The following is a 16,750-nucleotide window of genomic DNA, read 5'->3' on the forward strand; positions in this document are numbered from 1 at the left end:
CACATAAACTGAGAGCTCAGTCATGTCTCTCTTCATATAGTCCAGTGAGATACATCTCAGATTATTCACCCCTACATTGACTATGACGGAGTCATAGTGGTACTTGTGGTTAAGTGACTTGAGTGCTTGAATGTCTTGTTGGATCCTGGCACCTGACAAGCAGCTAACTGTAACCCACTCCTTTTCCAGCCTGGTGAGGGGAACATCTGTGTGTCTCACAGTGGAGTCACCTATGACAAACACATTAGGTTTCGTGGTGTTATACCTTATGGGCTTATTTGATGAGACACTAATGCATGTGTTATTGTGTGTTGTGGTTGCTTTTGCATTCTTATGTATGTAAGTGGTTTCCATTTGGGAAGCAACTGATCTTTTGGTAAGTTACTAGTGAGTACCTCCACATATGTGGGTTTATGTGTTGTGTCCTTATTTAGTATGAAAAGTGTATGTGTCTGCTGACAACCTGTTTGACATTCAATTTGTCCTTATGTGAGTCTTGCCTCCAATTTCATAGTGTAATTGAATCTCACACATGAAGTGTTTTTTTGTTTCAGGAGTAAGTGGTTGTCGGTATACATGAAACATTTGCTACATTGCCTTAGGATGCCCATGTTTATTAGGCTGGCCAGAGAGATGAACGGAAACTGTCTGCCCATGATAGCAGGCTTCTGCTGTATGTTTTATTAGGGAAGAGAATTGGTTAATTTGACGGGACTAGCACTAAGACTACAATAGGGACCTATACTTTGTGTAGGCTACAATTGATCAGTAAGGCAACTCTGCTCAGTGAGCCACTGAGTTGCTCCTAGAGCAGCAGAAAAGCTGATAATTGTAAACCAGAGTCTTCTTTCCAATGTCTTTATATACCAGAATCCCTTAAACCTCATATTATTAGAAAGGAACATATATACCACAGGTGCTCTCTAAGACTAAAAGTACTTCTTCTGTGGGGCCTGAAAATATTCCTCATTGTTTAATAAACAATGCTAAGCATGCCCTGGCCACTCCTCAAACTGCTTAAGTGTTGCTACACGTCTTACCCATAAAGTTTGATGCACTGTAGTGGTGATGTCATTCCTCAAGGGATGCCCTACCACTAACCCAGGGAATTATAGAACTATCATCCTGATGAGTCTCATCTGCAAAATCATGGAATGCATTAAAACTAACCTTATAAACTATGATATCAGAAACCCCATTCAAGGTTACCGACAGCAGTTTGACTTTGTCAAGGGAAGATCCTGCATAATGAATTTGGTTAATTTTATGAGAGGGTTACAAAGGCTGTTGATAATGGTTATGCAGTTCACATGACATCTTTTCACCTGGCTAAGACATTTGACAACCTGTCTCATGATGTCATTGTAAGTGAGCTTAATGTTTTAACAACAGATTCCTATGTGGCACAATTGATAGCAAACTGACTAAAAGACAGAACCCACCCTGTACGAATGGAAGGTGCCTCATAAGAAAGTAGGAAAATAACCAGTGACATCTCCCAGATGTCAGTGCTGGGACCAGTCCTTGTCATCATTTACTTTCCTGATCACCAGGTAGTAAACCAAGATCTCTGACTAAGTTAGCAGATGATTACAAAATCAGTCCCCCACTGATACCCTAACCCTTCAGCCAGGAATTATGCACATAAATAACTGGTGTACTGAAAACAGGCTCAGATTAAATGCAAAAAAGTGCAATATTATCACATTTGGTAGGCAACTCCTTCCTTTGACATACAGAATTAACAATATCTACTTCAAAAAGAAAATATAGTTAAGGACTTTAGATCATGGGTTGAAAATTCTCTATTCTCCCTTATTTGATCATCATGCAACAATAATAGTCAGAACATCTTTTTACTTAACACATAATTACTAAGGTAATATCATGCACATCTAATGGTTCATTACTCCCTTAAATTCAGCATTGATTAGGCCATTTACTGAGTATAATGCTCCATGTAGTGTATGTGACAAAAGGAGTTATTGCCAGCCCAGCTAGCTGGAATTTTGTAACTAGTTATATGTCATTGGTGAATATCAAAATGATTTGTGTAAGATGATTGTGTTACAAATGTGTTAGAACTGCATGCCATGTGTATATCAAACTGGTCTGTACAGAGGTGAGTTGAAAAAGCTTTTTGCAAAGTGCTTGAAGTGTATCCACAGTGTGCCTACTGGAATAGAACAGAAATGTACATGTTGTAGCTGTTAAAATGTATATATCTTAACAGTGGAAACTGGAACACAAGAGGTTAACTTCAGTCCAGCAAAACTTCAGAAAAATAGCTGAAATTAAATTACTTTCTGGCAGCAAGAGACAGGATGTCTATACTAAAGAGCTCTTTGTGTTGTCTTTAAGGAGAAATAATTACTAGGCTTGAGATGTGGAGGGATTTAAATGTTTTATGACTTCCAGCATCTGCCAATGATCTGAGGTCTATATATTTTCACAGGCAGATGCTAAATACTGGTAGCTTCCAGCAGTGGGGGTTTCATCTGGGATAGAGTCAGATGACAAGAAATGATGCCATTCTGCAAGCTATCCCCCAGTAATATTTGAGATATTAATTTGAGAAATCTCTGAGAGAGACAGCATTCTGTATTCTGTCTTGGACCTGATAATAACAACTAGAAGATCTATTCACCACATCTCCCTTGCTCTTAAGTAAGTTAACTAGGGTATAGTAATTCTCTTAGATTCAGCCAGGAATATAGTGAATCATAGTTTAGATGTTTTTCTTTATTTGAGACTGTCCCGCAATGTTGTTTTAAATATTTCCTGTGGTTTTGAACTCTCATAGCATTGTGAATATATAACATTTTCTTGTTCTTTTATTATTTATTATTAAATGTTTTTAAATATTTCACTGTGGCTGATCTTTGTGAGACATATTTAAGTTCTGAAAGTACTTGCATATTTATTTGGTGACACTGTGGGCAACACCTAATAGCCTTGCGTTTGGTCAAACTACCATTTGTATTAATATTAATATTACACAGCAAGATTGTACACCCTTTAAGGGCCTTAAAGTAGCTGATAAAGGAGATGGCTGGTGGCAACAATAACTACCTTATAGTCTGGGCAAAAGGAAGCATAGCTAGTAAACCTGTGCCAGCCTTTCCCAGGAGTGTGTGTGTGTGTGTGTGTGTGTGTGTGTGTGTGTGTGTGTGTGTGTGTGTGTGTTTGTGGTGTGTGTCTAAATAAAACCTCAAAGAGTGTGTCTGTCAGCTACTTGGGCAGAGACACAAACCACTGGTTGGAAAAGAGGGTGCTGGAGGTCTTGGCTTGGCCACTCAGCTGACATACCAACTCTATAGCTGTGCCAGTGTGGAGTCTTATTGGGGATCTGCAGAAAGAGGGAGAAACCAGCTCCAGACTGACTGTGGTCTCTGTGTGCTCTTAAAGGAAATGCCACTTGATGCAGAGCACTACATCTGAAAATCGTGTGCATGTACCTGTTATCCTCCCACTGATGCCAGTGGTAAGGATTGAGGCTCCTTGATTACTGACATTCCTAACTAAGAAAATCACAGGCTTAAAAACCCTGAGCTGCCTTGAGAGACTGGAAGCACTGTCCCATTATGCAGAATCTTACAGACTCCTGGGTGATCTATGCCTTACCTTAAGTGCCATTAAACATCCAGTTATGCTAGATCACTTGTCTGTCCACATGTCCAAGTGTTACACAAAATTAAGACCTGGGTACCTAAATCTACCATGGCAGAGAAGTAAAACATGATGGCATGAGAGAGTCATCATTCAGTGTCTCTCCAAGCTGTGGAACAGATTACCTCTGTAGATTAAGCAGTGGGATACACTACCATCTTACAAACAGTGCAGCCTTCTAAAGAAGGGAGTGTGACCTAAGAATTGATACTGCCAATGTGTAAATGTTAGCAATACTCAGGTACCTTAAAATTCCTACACATCCTATGAATCCTATATTATTTTTTAAGTAAAAAATTACCCTATTTGACTCCAATTTTTGAAAAAGAATATTTATAGACATGAAGTATCATAAAAATGTCCATGCTAAACAACTTCAGATGGCACTCTGCTTGTAAAATTTGCTCTTTTTAAAAGTTATTCACATTTGTTTATTAAAAAGTGAAAAACAATGGCTGTTGTTAAAAGCAGCTATAAAAATAATAAATAATATTCCAAATTTTTATGTTGAATAATACAGTACCTGCAAATGCATCTATTTTTTTTAAGTTATTTGAATTTAAATATTGTGATTACTGATGTTATGGATATGAAGAATACTGCTCTTGTGTGTGATACATTTAAATATTTTCTTGGAATTAGATGATGCTTATAGCATATAAATATGTTTACATAGTACAGATATACCAAATAAATTATAATTGGGCTGCTAAGCAGTGTCTGTTTGCTATGTGCTTGGGAAACTGATTTTAGTTTAAAAAATTCACCCATGAACAAAACCTGCAGGGTGACATTCATGAGAGCCATAACAGAAAATAGTTCTGACCACTGAGCAACTTATAATACTTTGAAAATGATTTCCCCTGTTTCCCAGTTACAAACAACCAGGGAGTGAGCTTAGCCATGTTTTTTTGGCACTGAGATCATGGGATGTGGTTGTATAACAATTTCAGAAAGGGAAAAGCAAATTTATAAAGAGGTACTCTGTTGTGGCAGATTCAAGACATGCCTTTATATGATACAAATATAAACTAGCTAGTCTAATATAGTTTGAATACCTACTAAGATGCCTGAGTATTTTTCTTGTAGCAGAGTACAATGTGCTGCCTAACATATCCTCACACTTTTGTCAGGTTCGGGATATAAATGATACAGCAGTTCAAGATGTGCTGATGTAGCAAAGGCAGAAAGGTAGGATGGGTGTTTCTTGTTTTTGTACTGAATTTCTTTGTAATGCAAGGATAACCATTAAGCTGGCTAACCTTCTCCATGTTTATTACGGCCCATATTCCTCTTTTATTCTTTGTGCAAAACATTTAATGTTGGTCCATTTTGCAGTGGTTTTGGTGGGTTATGCTACTGCTGTTGTAACGTTCAAGCCTCAGGTTCTTACATACAAACATCACCATAAAATGTTGCTATTTTGAGATTCTTAGGCATGTCCCATGGCACTATTAGGGTATTCTTTGTACATTTTTGGAGTGTTACAATGGTGGTCTGTGTATTACAATATATTTTATACACCAGACAGAATATATAGCACTGTCTGGGATATTTGTATAGCACATTATTATCATGCATATGGCATTTGTGGGTAAGGTATAATATACACACAATATTGGGTACTGTGGCAGTAATGAGTGAACTTCCTACCCACAGATTAACTTATATTAGACATATTTAGCATCTTACTACACATATTTTAATCTCTTGTTATGGTTTTTGTGTTCCTTCTAGTTATTTGAGCTTTTATTTCTGTACTTGTTATTAAATTACCTTAATGAATAGGAGTACATCATTATTCAGTGTAAGTAATTGTGTTGTGATGTTTTGGTTGAAGACTTATTCATACATGTATATATTTAGTTTGGAAGGGGTATAGTTACTTTCTTTCTCATTTTTATGTTATTTCTTTATTTGTGAGTAGTAGCTGGTGTGTGCATTGAGGGACAGGCTTTTCATTGTTTGTAAAATCAGTGTTGTGTTTCTGTTTTTCTTGACAAACATTGAAATATACACATATCTATAGCAATATGACAGACTTTCAAAGATGTAAAATTTTGTGCATGTTTATTATGATTGTTTAAAGTTTTAACAGTAAATTCATGTGTAACACATGTAATGTGAAAACTATGATGTTTCTTAAAAGCTCAAAACAATGAAAAATAAATCGATCAGAACAGTGAATTTAAATCTCAGAATTAATTATTTTTTACTGAGGCATGCTTCATAAAATATTTCATATCATATACAGACAACTGTGAGAGAGTGTTAATTGTCAATGCTTTGCTTACATCCTTTTTTGTCCCAGCACATGTACTGTGCATGTTTTTGAATATGGCACATCAGATGTGCACTTGCAGAATAAGAAAAAAATTAAAAGTACATTGTTTTTCACACTACAAAAAATGCAAAGAAATAACAGCTTGATGAAATGGTATAACATGCTTTCTTCCTGTGGGAATGTATTTAGTTTACAATAGACTATCACAACACATATCCCAGTATGGTGATGCTTACTAACTTTGAAAAAAAACACACCACAAAAACAAAACTGTTTAGCTTCAAACAAAGTTCTAAAAGACACATAGTAACATGCTAGTACTGTAGTTTTTAATTGTACAGTATATAATTAACATTCACAGCTGGTGAATGAGAAACATGTTGCTGACAACAAAATGGTAATAAAAAGTTTATTTACCTTAATGATATCCTCTGCTGTCTTTTCAACTGCTTTTAGCTTCTTTAAAATGGTTTCTTCATTAGCAGAAATCTCTAGCTCCTGCCTTTCAAGTGACTGAATTTCTTTTTCAAGTCTGTAGAACATAACAGACAGTGGCAAATGTTATAATATGAACATTTTCACTGGTTTCATTGCTTCAAGGTATATGAAGCTACTTATCTATTGCTCTGCCTTCCTTTTCAAGCTTCCACATAAAGTCAAGCCCAGTTAGCCACAGACACATAAATGCATCTTGCACACTATCCCTGGGATTCACGAAGCTTCATGGAAGAAGTGCCTGTTTAGAACAGCAGCGCACCTTACATACGCATGAAGCTGCGCTGCTGTTTAATCTACATGGACATAAACCATGAATGAGTGCAGGGGGCATGTTTGAGTAGTGCACGAACACTAACCCCCCCATACTCAAAAAGTGCCGTATGGCACTTTCTAAGCTGAATTGGCATTATGCCAGTATTTCAGTGTCTGTGGACATTGAAATGATAAAATGATCATTTCAGTGTCTGCGGACACTGAAATAAAAATGGCAAATAAGAAAGCAATGCATAGGGTGTGTTACAGGTTCTGTTTTGCAACCTGCTAAAGCAGGAAATGTGTGCAAATGCACACATAATAGGAGATAAATCCCCCAAAAGTGAAAAATCACAAGCAAAACCCCACAAACATAGAAAGTTGATAGAGAACAGGTCATGCAGCAGCATGAATCACTAAGGGTAGAAGTCTGAAAGCAAATGTATGGCAACAAAGGCACACATGATGGGGGGAATAAAACTACATTAGGGACACCAAACTGAAACCAACACTGACATGCAGTTAACAATGATTGGTAGAATGTGGTCATATGACTGGTAAAGCATATTTTAAATTTCATAATTTTTAATTGTATTGTGCCTGAAGATGTTTGTACAAAGTAACAAACAAAAAGCGCTTCATTAAACTATTATTTGTATACTTGGGCAGTCATTCATTTTGGCACCTTTCAGTTATCACATTAGGGAAATGCCTGAAAAATTCCCCTCACACACACAGAAAGTTGATAGATAACAGGATATGTATTAGCAGGAGTCCCTGGAGAATAGAAGCTTGAAAGCTAAATCAATGCCAGTATTTCATGGTTGCAGTCCCAAGTAGTTGTCAGACCACAATACACACCCATATAACCTAATAATATAATAATAATACTTTAACTATTTTTCCACTTGCCTAAGGAATGTTTAAGTGTAGCTAAGTGGGCGCGCACATTATGGCTGTCCACTTAGAACAGCTTAAACATCCCATAGGAGCTAAATGCAAATAGATAGGTGAAATTTCCAGACTGAGGTAGTGTAGTGGTTAGAGTTGCAGCTTTACACACAGGCATTCATGGTGTGAGTCCCAAGACAGGCAACTTCTTTTCCTATGTGAAAGTAGTGTTAAAATTATTTTAGTAAACCTAAATTATGTATAAATGTTTTTTGTCAACCAGGGTACTGTAGCAGTTCCAAAAGTGAGATATCAGTGTAGAAAATATGTGAATCCCCCATATAAACACAAGTGCCCCATACAGTATAGTCACACAGGAATATAATTTAATGAAAGCACATAGGGGGATGTCATGAAAGGTAAACATAAAATTATAATGTGTATATAAATATTATTCTATAATATAAAATTATAAGTATAATATGCTTAAATATGCCTTAATCACTCTGTATCCATCAGACCTTGTTTTGCCCAGCAACAAAATAGTCAGCCCTGCCAAGTCTTGAACCGGGGATACTGTCCTCTATAATCACAGCAAAATACCACTCCACCATCTGAGATGTGAGAAAGTGTAATGCTTTAATAAACATATCATGCATTCTGGTCATTTAACATTAATGAAAAAACAACAGTCTCAAGTGTCAAACCTATGATCCTGAACTCTACAGTCAGAGGAATGTACCACTACACCATTTGAGCTGTCAGAATGAATGTTGCTTTTCCAAATATATCATTCAATAGAAGCATACAACATTAGGGAGAAAGCTTTGTGAAACCAGTCATGTGTTGTATATAGACATACACACACACACACACATATATATATATATATATGTATATATATATATATATATATATATATATATATATATGTATACATATATATATATATATATATATATATATATATATATATATATATATATATATATATATATATATATATATATATATATATATATATATATATGATGAAACATATATATGAAAAAGTAGAGTCATAATATAGATATACATACATACAAATATAAAGACCTGAGAACTGTCCTTCTCAACCTGTTAGTGCAAGAAACCTGTACAAAGGCTGTAAAAGGGGGGGATGGGCCACATACAGAGTCATATTTCAAATACTGCTGTTACAAATGAAGACATTTGTTACAGCAACAGGGTGCATTTCAGCAGATAATTTCTGAAGGATATGAGGATGGAAACTGAAATGTCATGTCATTATTTACTGACATAAATCCTTGGATCATCATCGTGATTTACCAGACAAATACAAATAAATTGTGAAACTAAACAAAAGTATGGGCCAAACATCTGGACATTCTGTGAAAATCCTGGCAGTGGACAGGTATGCTCAGAACCCCTTAGTGCAATGAATCTGGACCAAGCCTGACAAAGTGGGAAGACAAAGGCGTAAAAACAGGGACATATCCAAAATATGTCAGTAGATAAGTTGAGAAAGTTGATGTAGTAACATGTTATGTCCTAACATATATCGACTAAAAAATCACAATTCCAGGACTCAATTGCTTCCCATTAGTTAGTGACCTCAATCCCCACATCATCCCACACTGATGTGTCAGGAATACACAACAGTTATGGGGACCAGACCAAACATATTGGCCAGACACCTGGACATCCTAAAAATATGTGGACATAACACAACAGTAGGGAAACTACACTGAGCTACTGAGCAATGTCCAAACTGCAATAACACTGACATAACACTACCAAAGACCAGCTCTGGGGCTGTACACATGCATTAGCAAATATGACAGGCGCTACAGGGCTGTAACACTAGTAGAAAGCAGACACTGGTGTGAAAGTGCATACCCCCAAAAAATTGCACCACAGTCACAGCGACACACCAGTAAGCAAACTAAACACTACAGTATAATGACTGTGTGAGCAACAAAATCCTGTTTGCCGCACACACATTACCCCTACATATACTGCCCCAAGTCACAGTATAGTGGGAATCCTGAGATGTTATGAGATATGTCACAGTCTGCATGTACAAGAATATACAGGTGATAGGGAATCAGAAACTGGACCATCATGCATAGTCAGATAGAAAGGGCCCATGACACTCACATGTACCCCCTCCCTACACAGCCCAAATAATGTACACACTACACTGCTACACAGTCCTGACAGTCTTTTAACAATGGGCAGACATACACAGACCTCTCAAATGTACAGTTTCCCACAAAATGTATAGACACAGGACTCATATCTATGGCCGCTTCCTTGTTACATGTCTGGAGGTTTATGACATCACTGGGATGGTAGCAGGAATGAATGCAATAAATAATGATATTAGACACCTCTGAACCTGTTAGTGCATTACATTTGGACAAAGTCTTACATACTTGGGGGACAGAGGCTCAAACACAGGGGTACATTGGACATATTTCTGAGATAAATGTAGACAGTTGCTGGTGTTACTGGCTTTGTTGTAATATATCTTTTCTTGGGGGTATGAAGTCAGTAACTCCAATGGATGTTAGCATTTACTAACTGCATTCCCCAGAGTATCCTACCGATTAGCCAAGGACAACAACTGTCTGGGGAACAGACCAAATATATGAGCCATGAATCTGGACAGGGTCTAAGCCTCTGGACAGTGTAGAGGTATGACCACAGTGATGTAACAGAATGAAAATCCGCTGACAGCTGCCAAACATGTCACCCAGCACCTTATGAAGTGCAGTAAGACCAATATGACATTTCCCCACATCATCTCTGGGCAGTTACTCGTGTATATTTAAATATAGCATGCAATACAGGGATGGAACTGTAGTGAAAAGCAGAGAGTGGTGCAAAAATGTCCACCCAAAAACATTTGCACCACAGTAACAGCAATATACTAGTACTAAAAATGAACTATAGAGTAGAATGACTGTCTGAACAAACATATCCTGATTGCCAGTCACACACTACACCAACATATACTAGCCCAATTCACAGTGTACTGGGAATCCTGAGGTGTTACAGGACATTTCATAGTCAGTCCTACAAGCATACAGACATGATGGACTGCCAGCAGCTATAGCAGCATGCAGAGTCATATAGGTAAAGGATGTATGGCACTCACATCTTCTACTCCCCTTCCCAGCCCAACAAACATCTACACACAACACTGCTAGACAATCTTGGTAGTCTATTCACAATGGCCAGACAGACATAACTGTCATATGTACAGACTTCCACAGATTTACCAGGGCGTGGAACCATAATCCTGGCCACCACTGCATACTACGGCCAGGAGTCTGCCAGGTCAGTGGCATGATAACTGGAGTGCAGTTGGTAATTAATACTATACCATACCTCTGCACCTCATAGTGCAGGACATCTGGACAACGCATGATGTACTTGTGGGACAGGGGGCTGGAAACTGGGACATATCACACATAATGGTGTTACAAACTGAAAAAGTAGCTGGTGTTACATGTGTTGTGGTAACATAACATCCCTGAAGGATATGATGTCTGGAACACCAATGTATGTCAACAGTTACTGACTACAATCTTCACATTATCCTACCAACCCCACAAAACAGACATTGTTTGAGGAACAGACCAAGCATAGCAGGCAAACATTTGGCCAGTCTGTGGACAACATGCCAGTTGAGAGGTATGTCAGAGGTATATCACTGTCAGATGTTAAGTCACTCAGTAAATGCATGTCCAGACTAACCCTGTCAATCTAGCAACCCTCCATGTGTATAACAGCACTAATGACATACAATCTGTGCCCAGTTCTGGAGATTTGTCCCCCATGTTGTTGGCCTATCTACACATCCTATCCTGTGAGGTATTTCCACCTACTGTCTGTAAAGCTGTAGCCCCCACACCTCCACAATGTCCCATGCACAGGCAAGGAAAATGGACAAGGCCCACATGAAGGGCATCCCATATGTTGGAACTAGCAGCAGTGTCCAGACCTACAACACAATACTGTGTGAGCACCTACATAGCTTTATGGCCTCAGCAATACCTGACAGGACAACATCAAACCCCCTCAAGGTAGGATGAACATCTGTGGTGGACAGCAGCAATACACAACTACCATCATAGGTGAAAATAATCGCAGGATGAACCAAGAAGGAACAGGTGCCTCAATGGAAGCCATGTCACCTTGTTCTGCACAAGCAAATAAGGTCACAGGTGATGTACCCTAAGGCTGTCTTTGAGTGCAAATTGGAGACATCCACTAAGCCCAATCACTAGGCCTTCCAGAAGTGTGTCTGCAATTCCAGAGGCAACACACATATCTGCTCTGTAGTGGTGGTCAATAACACAACATACACATATGCCATGGATATAGGCAACCGGCTGCAGACAGGTGAAGTGTAAACATGACCCTTCTGTCCCCCCATAGGTACACATGTGCATGTACAGCACCTGCCCCCCCTCATGATCAGGAAGCAGGTCTGTAATGCCCTCTCAAAGGCAACACATAGAGGTCTCCATAGGCCTGATACCATTCCTGGCTGCATCCAATATGAGCACAGGCATGGACTGTCAGACCCATTCTGCAGTGTAGTTAACCATAGCCTGAGCACTGTGTTATCCCATCTGCACAGAAGACAGACAGAAAGTTGATAGAAAACAGGTTATGCATTAGCATTAATGTTCAGAAGAATACAAGTCTGAAACTGAAATGTATGCCATAATGTCATGACAGCAGTCTTCAAAGACATGGACAAGAACTGCAATACTCTCCATTTAATATAGTAATATAATATTAATATCCAATAGGTGATAAATGAAAATATACAGCTCAAATCCCCAAACCAAGATAGTGTAGTGGTCAGAGTCCCAGCTTTGCATGCAGGTGTACACGGTTTGAGTAATACAACAGGCAATCCAAATTTACATGGGAAAGCAGTGTTAAAAGTGCTATGTTCATATTAAAATATGTGGTAAGTTATTTTTGTCACCCAGGGTAGTGTAGCATGTGTAAAATGGATGTGTGAGTGCATATAACATATGAAAACACCCATGTATACATGTGTCCCATACAGTACAGTTACACCCCTTGCTACTGTCATGAAAGCACATACAGCCATGTCATGTAAGGGAAATCATATATATATTTACTAAATGAAGTCATTAGTGTGGTACATTATGAGAATGAACTGCAAGCAATGGTTAGCAATGCTCAGCTATGTTGAGCAGGTCTAACAACACATTTCTTTGGTCCTCATCCCTCTCTCTGGGATTTGAGTGTCTAACTTCACCTCCAAACTCTGTACAAATGCACAGCTGTTGCTGTATAAGAAATGGATAGCTATGGACCTTCTGTACACCCATCCTGCACATTGGTAGATATCCTAACCACTTTCCTATGACTCCTTTCTCTTTTCTTTTAAATAATTAATGAGTAAGCGGTTGTAAGCGGGAGTAAGAACAACAAAATTACCAGCCCCACCAAGTCTTGAAACCAGTGCCCTGCACACCATAGTCAGAGCAATGTACACCATTTGAGCTGTAGGGATTGCTGATGCTTTTTCCAAAATATGCTCATTCAACAGTAGGGAAAAGATTCAGTAGAATCAGTCAGGCCTTGTATTTATACATATATACATGTATATATGTATGGAGATGCATATATATGGACAAATATATACATAATATAAATAGTGATATACATATAAAATACACACACACACACACACACACACACATATATATATATATATATATATATATATATATATATATATATATATAAGAAACTATATATATATATATATATATATATATATATATATATATATATATGGGTTCACTACATATGACCAAATGTTCATTTGACTGAAGCCCATATGACTTGAGACCATATTACCAAAAGTTCATTTCACCGAAAGCCCATATGACCTAAAAGTCATTTGACCAGAAAACAGCACTGGCAGGTATATGCCCATTTCCCAACTGTTGCACAAACCTGGAGTGAGAATATTAAGTTGAGGGGGTGTGGCGTGTAACCACCCACATTTTGCAACACGTTTGTACTGATGTTATATGCTTTAATGTATTTTTAATGGATACACATGTATATAATAGTGTGTAAACTGCAGTTATGTGGGAGGCTACGCCCTCCACACACCCCTCAACTTAATATTCTCACTCCAGGATCACACTACAGTTGGGAAAAGGGCATATACCTGCCAGTGCTATTTTTCAGTCAAATGAGTTTTCGGTCATATGGGCTTTCGGTGAAATTAACTTTCGGTAATATGGTCTCAGTCAAATGGGCTTCGGTGAAATGAACTTTTGGTCATATGTAGTGAACCCACATATATATACATATATATATATATATATATATATATATATATATATATATATATATATATATATATATATATATATATATATATATATATATATATATATATATATATAAAGAAACAATACATATATAGAAAAAATGTATATATATACATATATATATATATATATATATATATATATATATATATATATATATATATTCATAACATGTAGTGGAGTCATACCTCAGAACCATACCTACCAACCTCTTTCTACACGAAATCTGGCCCAAGGCTGTCCAAATGGGGGGCAATGGGACAAAACTAGGGACATATTTCAAATATCACTCTTATAAATGTAGAATGTTTCCAGAGTGACAGGGTTTGTTTCAACATACATGTTCTGAAGGATGTAAATTCTAAAATTGAAATGTATGTCATCATTTACTGTCAGAAATCCTCAGATCCTCACAGTGATTTACCAGGGATATGAAAATAATGCATCTGTGGAACAAACCAGAAATATGAGCTATAAACCTGGACATACTGCAACAATCCAGAGAGTCCCGAGGTAGGCTCAGAACCCCTTAGTGCAATGAATCTGGGCCAGGCCTGACAAAGTGGGGGGAGAAAGCCATGGAAAAAGGGACATATCTGAAATACTGGAATAGATAAGCTGACACAATTGCTGCAGTAACACCCTCATGTCTGTCCTAACATATATTGCCTGAAATAGCACAAGTCCAACACTCAATTACTTCCCACTAGTTAGTGACTGAAATCCTCACATCAGCCCACTGATGTGTCAGAAATATGCAACACTATGTCTTACAAATATCTGGACATAAAATCATACTAGGGAAACTACAATCAGCTGCTAAGCATGTCACCAAGCACTGTTCAAATTACAGTCAGACTGACACAACACTAACCCAGATCTACTAGGGAGAATTACACATGTATTGCAAATATATCAGGCACTACAGAGATGTCACAGCACTGAAAAACAGACACCAGTGTGAAAGTGCATACCCGCAACCAATTCAACCACAGTCACAGTCACATACCAGTAAGCCAAAGGAACAGTACAGTATAAGGACTGTGTGAACAAAAACATCTCTACATGTTTGCCACTCACACACTAACACACTACCTCCACATATACTGGCCCAATTCACAGTGTACTATGATACCTGACTGTGGTATGGGACATGTCTCGGTCTGCCCCTACAAACATATATAGCCAATAGACCACCAGAAACAGGAACAGTATGCACAGGCAGATAGACAAGGACCCATAACACATACATCCATGCCCCTCCCTACACAGACCAAATAACACTGACACAATACACTGCTACACAATCCTGAAAGTCTGTCAACAATTGCCAGAAATACACAGACCTCTCAACTGTACAGAGTCCCACAGAATGTCTAGGCTTTCCCCTCATATACAAGGCCTCTTCCACATAACATGTCTGACAGTTTGATACATCACTGGGATAATGTCAGGAATGTAGGCACTAAATAATCATATACCATACCTATCAACCTCTTACTGCGTGGTATCTGGACAAAGCTTGATATAATTGTGGGACAGAGGCCCAAAAATGGGCATATTTGAAATATTGCTGTTATAAACTGAGAAGGTTGCTGTTGTAACAGGGTTAGTTGTAACATATCTTTTCTGAGAAATATGAGGTCAGAAACACCAATGGATATTAGCAGTTACTGACAGCAATCCCCAGAGTATGTTACTGATTTTCCAAAGACAAACAATGTCTGAGGAACACACCAAACAAAGTAGTCCCAATTCTGGCCATTCTGCAGATAATCCTACAGGTGAGAGTTATGTCAAACACATAACAGTATCAGAGTTAAAATCACCAATGAACTCCATGTCCACACAAACCCTGTTAGACTAACATTAATCCAAATGTACTAAACACTGCTCACATGAAAAAACTTTGTAAAAAAGAAACAAGACGGCTTCAGGAACACAAACCACAATTTATTACTGTTTACTGTGAGCGCTTTCATAAGAGTAGATACTCCAACTTCTTCAGACAAACTCTTGTCCTCTGAAGTGATTTCTACTAATACAATGAGACTGACAGGTACCGACAAACAATTCTTGTAGCTGTAAAAACAGGATAAGGGGGAACCAAAACAAAAAAAGATTCCTAAAGATCAACCTAAACTACACAGCTTTGTCTACCATGTATACCACAATAAGCCAAATGAATCCAAATGTATAAGAGCAATACTTACATTCTGTCCCTATGTCTGGAACATTCTCCCCCATTCTGTTGGCCTGTCTCCACAGTTTTGGTTGTAAGAGGTATTTCCAAATACCCTCTGTGATCCTGTTGTTCTCACACCTCCATGAAGTGCTCCTCACTGGCAAGGAAAAAGGCCAACACTCACATGATGTACTCAATGATAGGAGGGTGTTGCCATGCCATTGGCTATATGAATAACAACACAGCTGTCCTGCATGCAGTTAGCAAGTGGGGGATACCAATTGGTGCACAGGCCATCAGCTGCTCATGAGCATTACCTACAAAAGACAACCTGCTGCTTATGCAAAACAGATGTACACTCTACATCATTGAAAGAGAGAGAGAGAGAAACATTGAAAAGAAAAAGAAAAACCAAGCAGGACATAACCACCTACACTTGAATAAAGCAAACAGGTATGTCAAACAAGTAAGCATGTAATGGACTGCAGTAGGGGGTATGTAAGAATGGGAAGTAGGAACTGTAACATATATGTCTCAACAAGACTTGCTGTACTGATATATTGCTGA

At 38.0% G+C, this 16,750-nt stretch overlaps 1 protein-coding gene across 3 annotated transcripts in view; it reads right to left on the reverse strand.

The window, feature by feature from the left end:
• The window catches only part of PALMD (palmdelphin), a 648,769-nt gene that overhangs the window by 114,304 nt on the left and 517,715 nt on the right, over positions 1-16,750 (reverse strand). For all 3 annotated transcript variants that reach the window (XM_044085619.1, XM_044085620.1, XM_044085618.1), the window contains one exon: positions 6,371-6,485. In XM_044085619.1, coding sequence (XP_043941554.1) covers positions 6,371-6,485 — 115 coding nt within the window. The remainder of the gene's footprint in view (positions 1-6,370; positions 6,486-16,750) is intronic.

Source organism: Protopterus annectens, chromosome 10.part0 (genome assembly GCF_019279795.1).
Source record: "Protopterus annectens isolate FY-2018-M chromosome 10.part0, PAN1.0, whole genome shotgun sequence".
Lineage (NCBI taxonomy): Eukaryota > Metazoa > Chordata > Ceratodontiformes > Protopteridae > Protopterus > Protopterus annectens.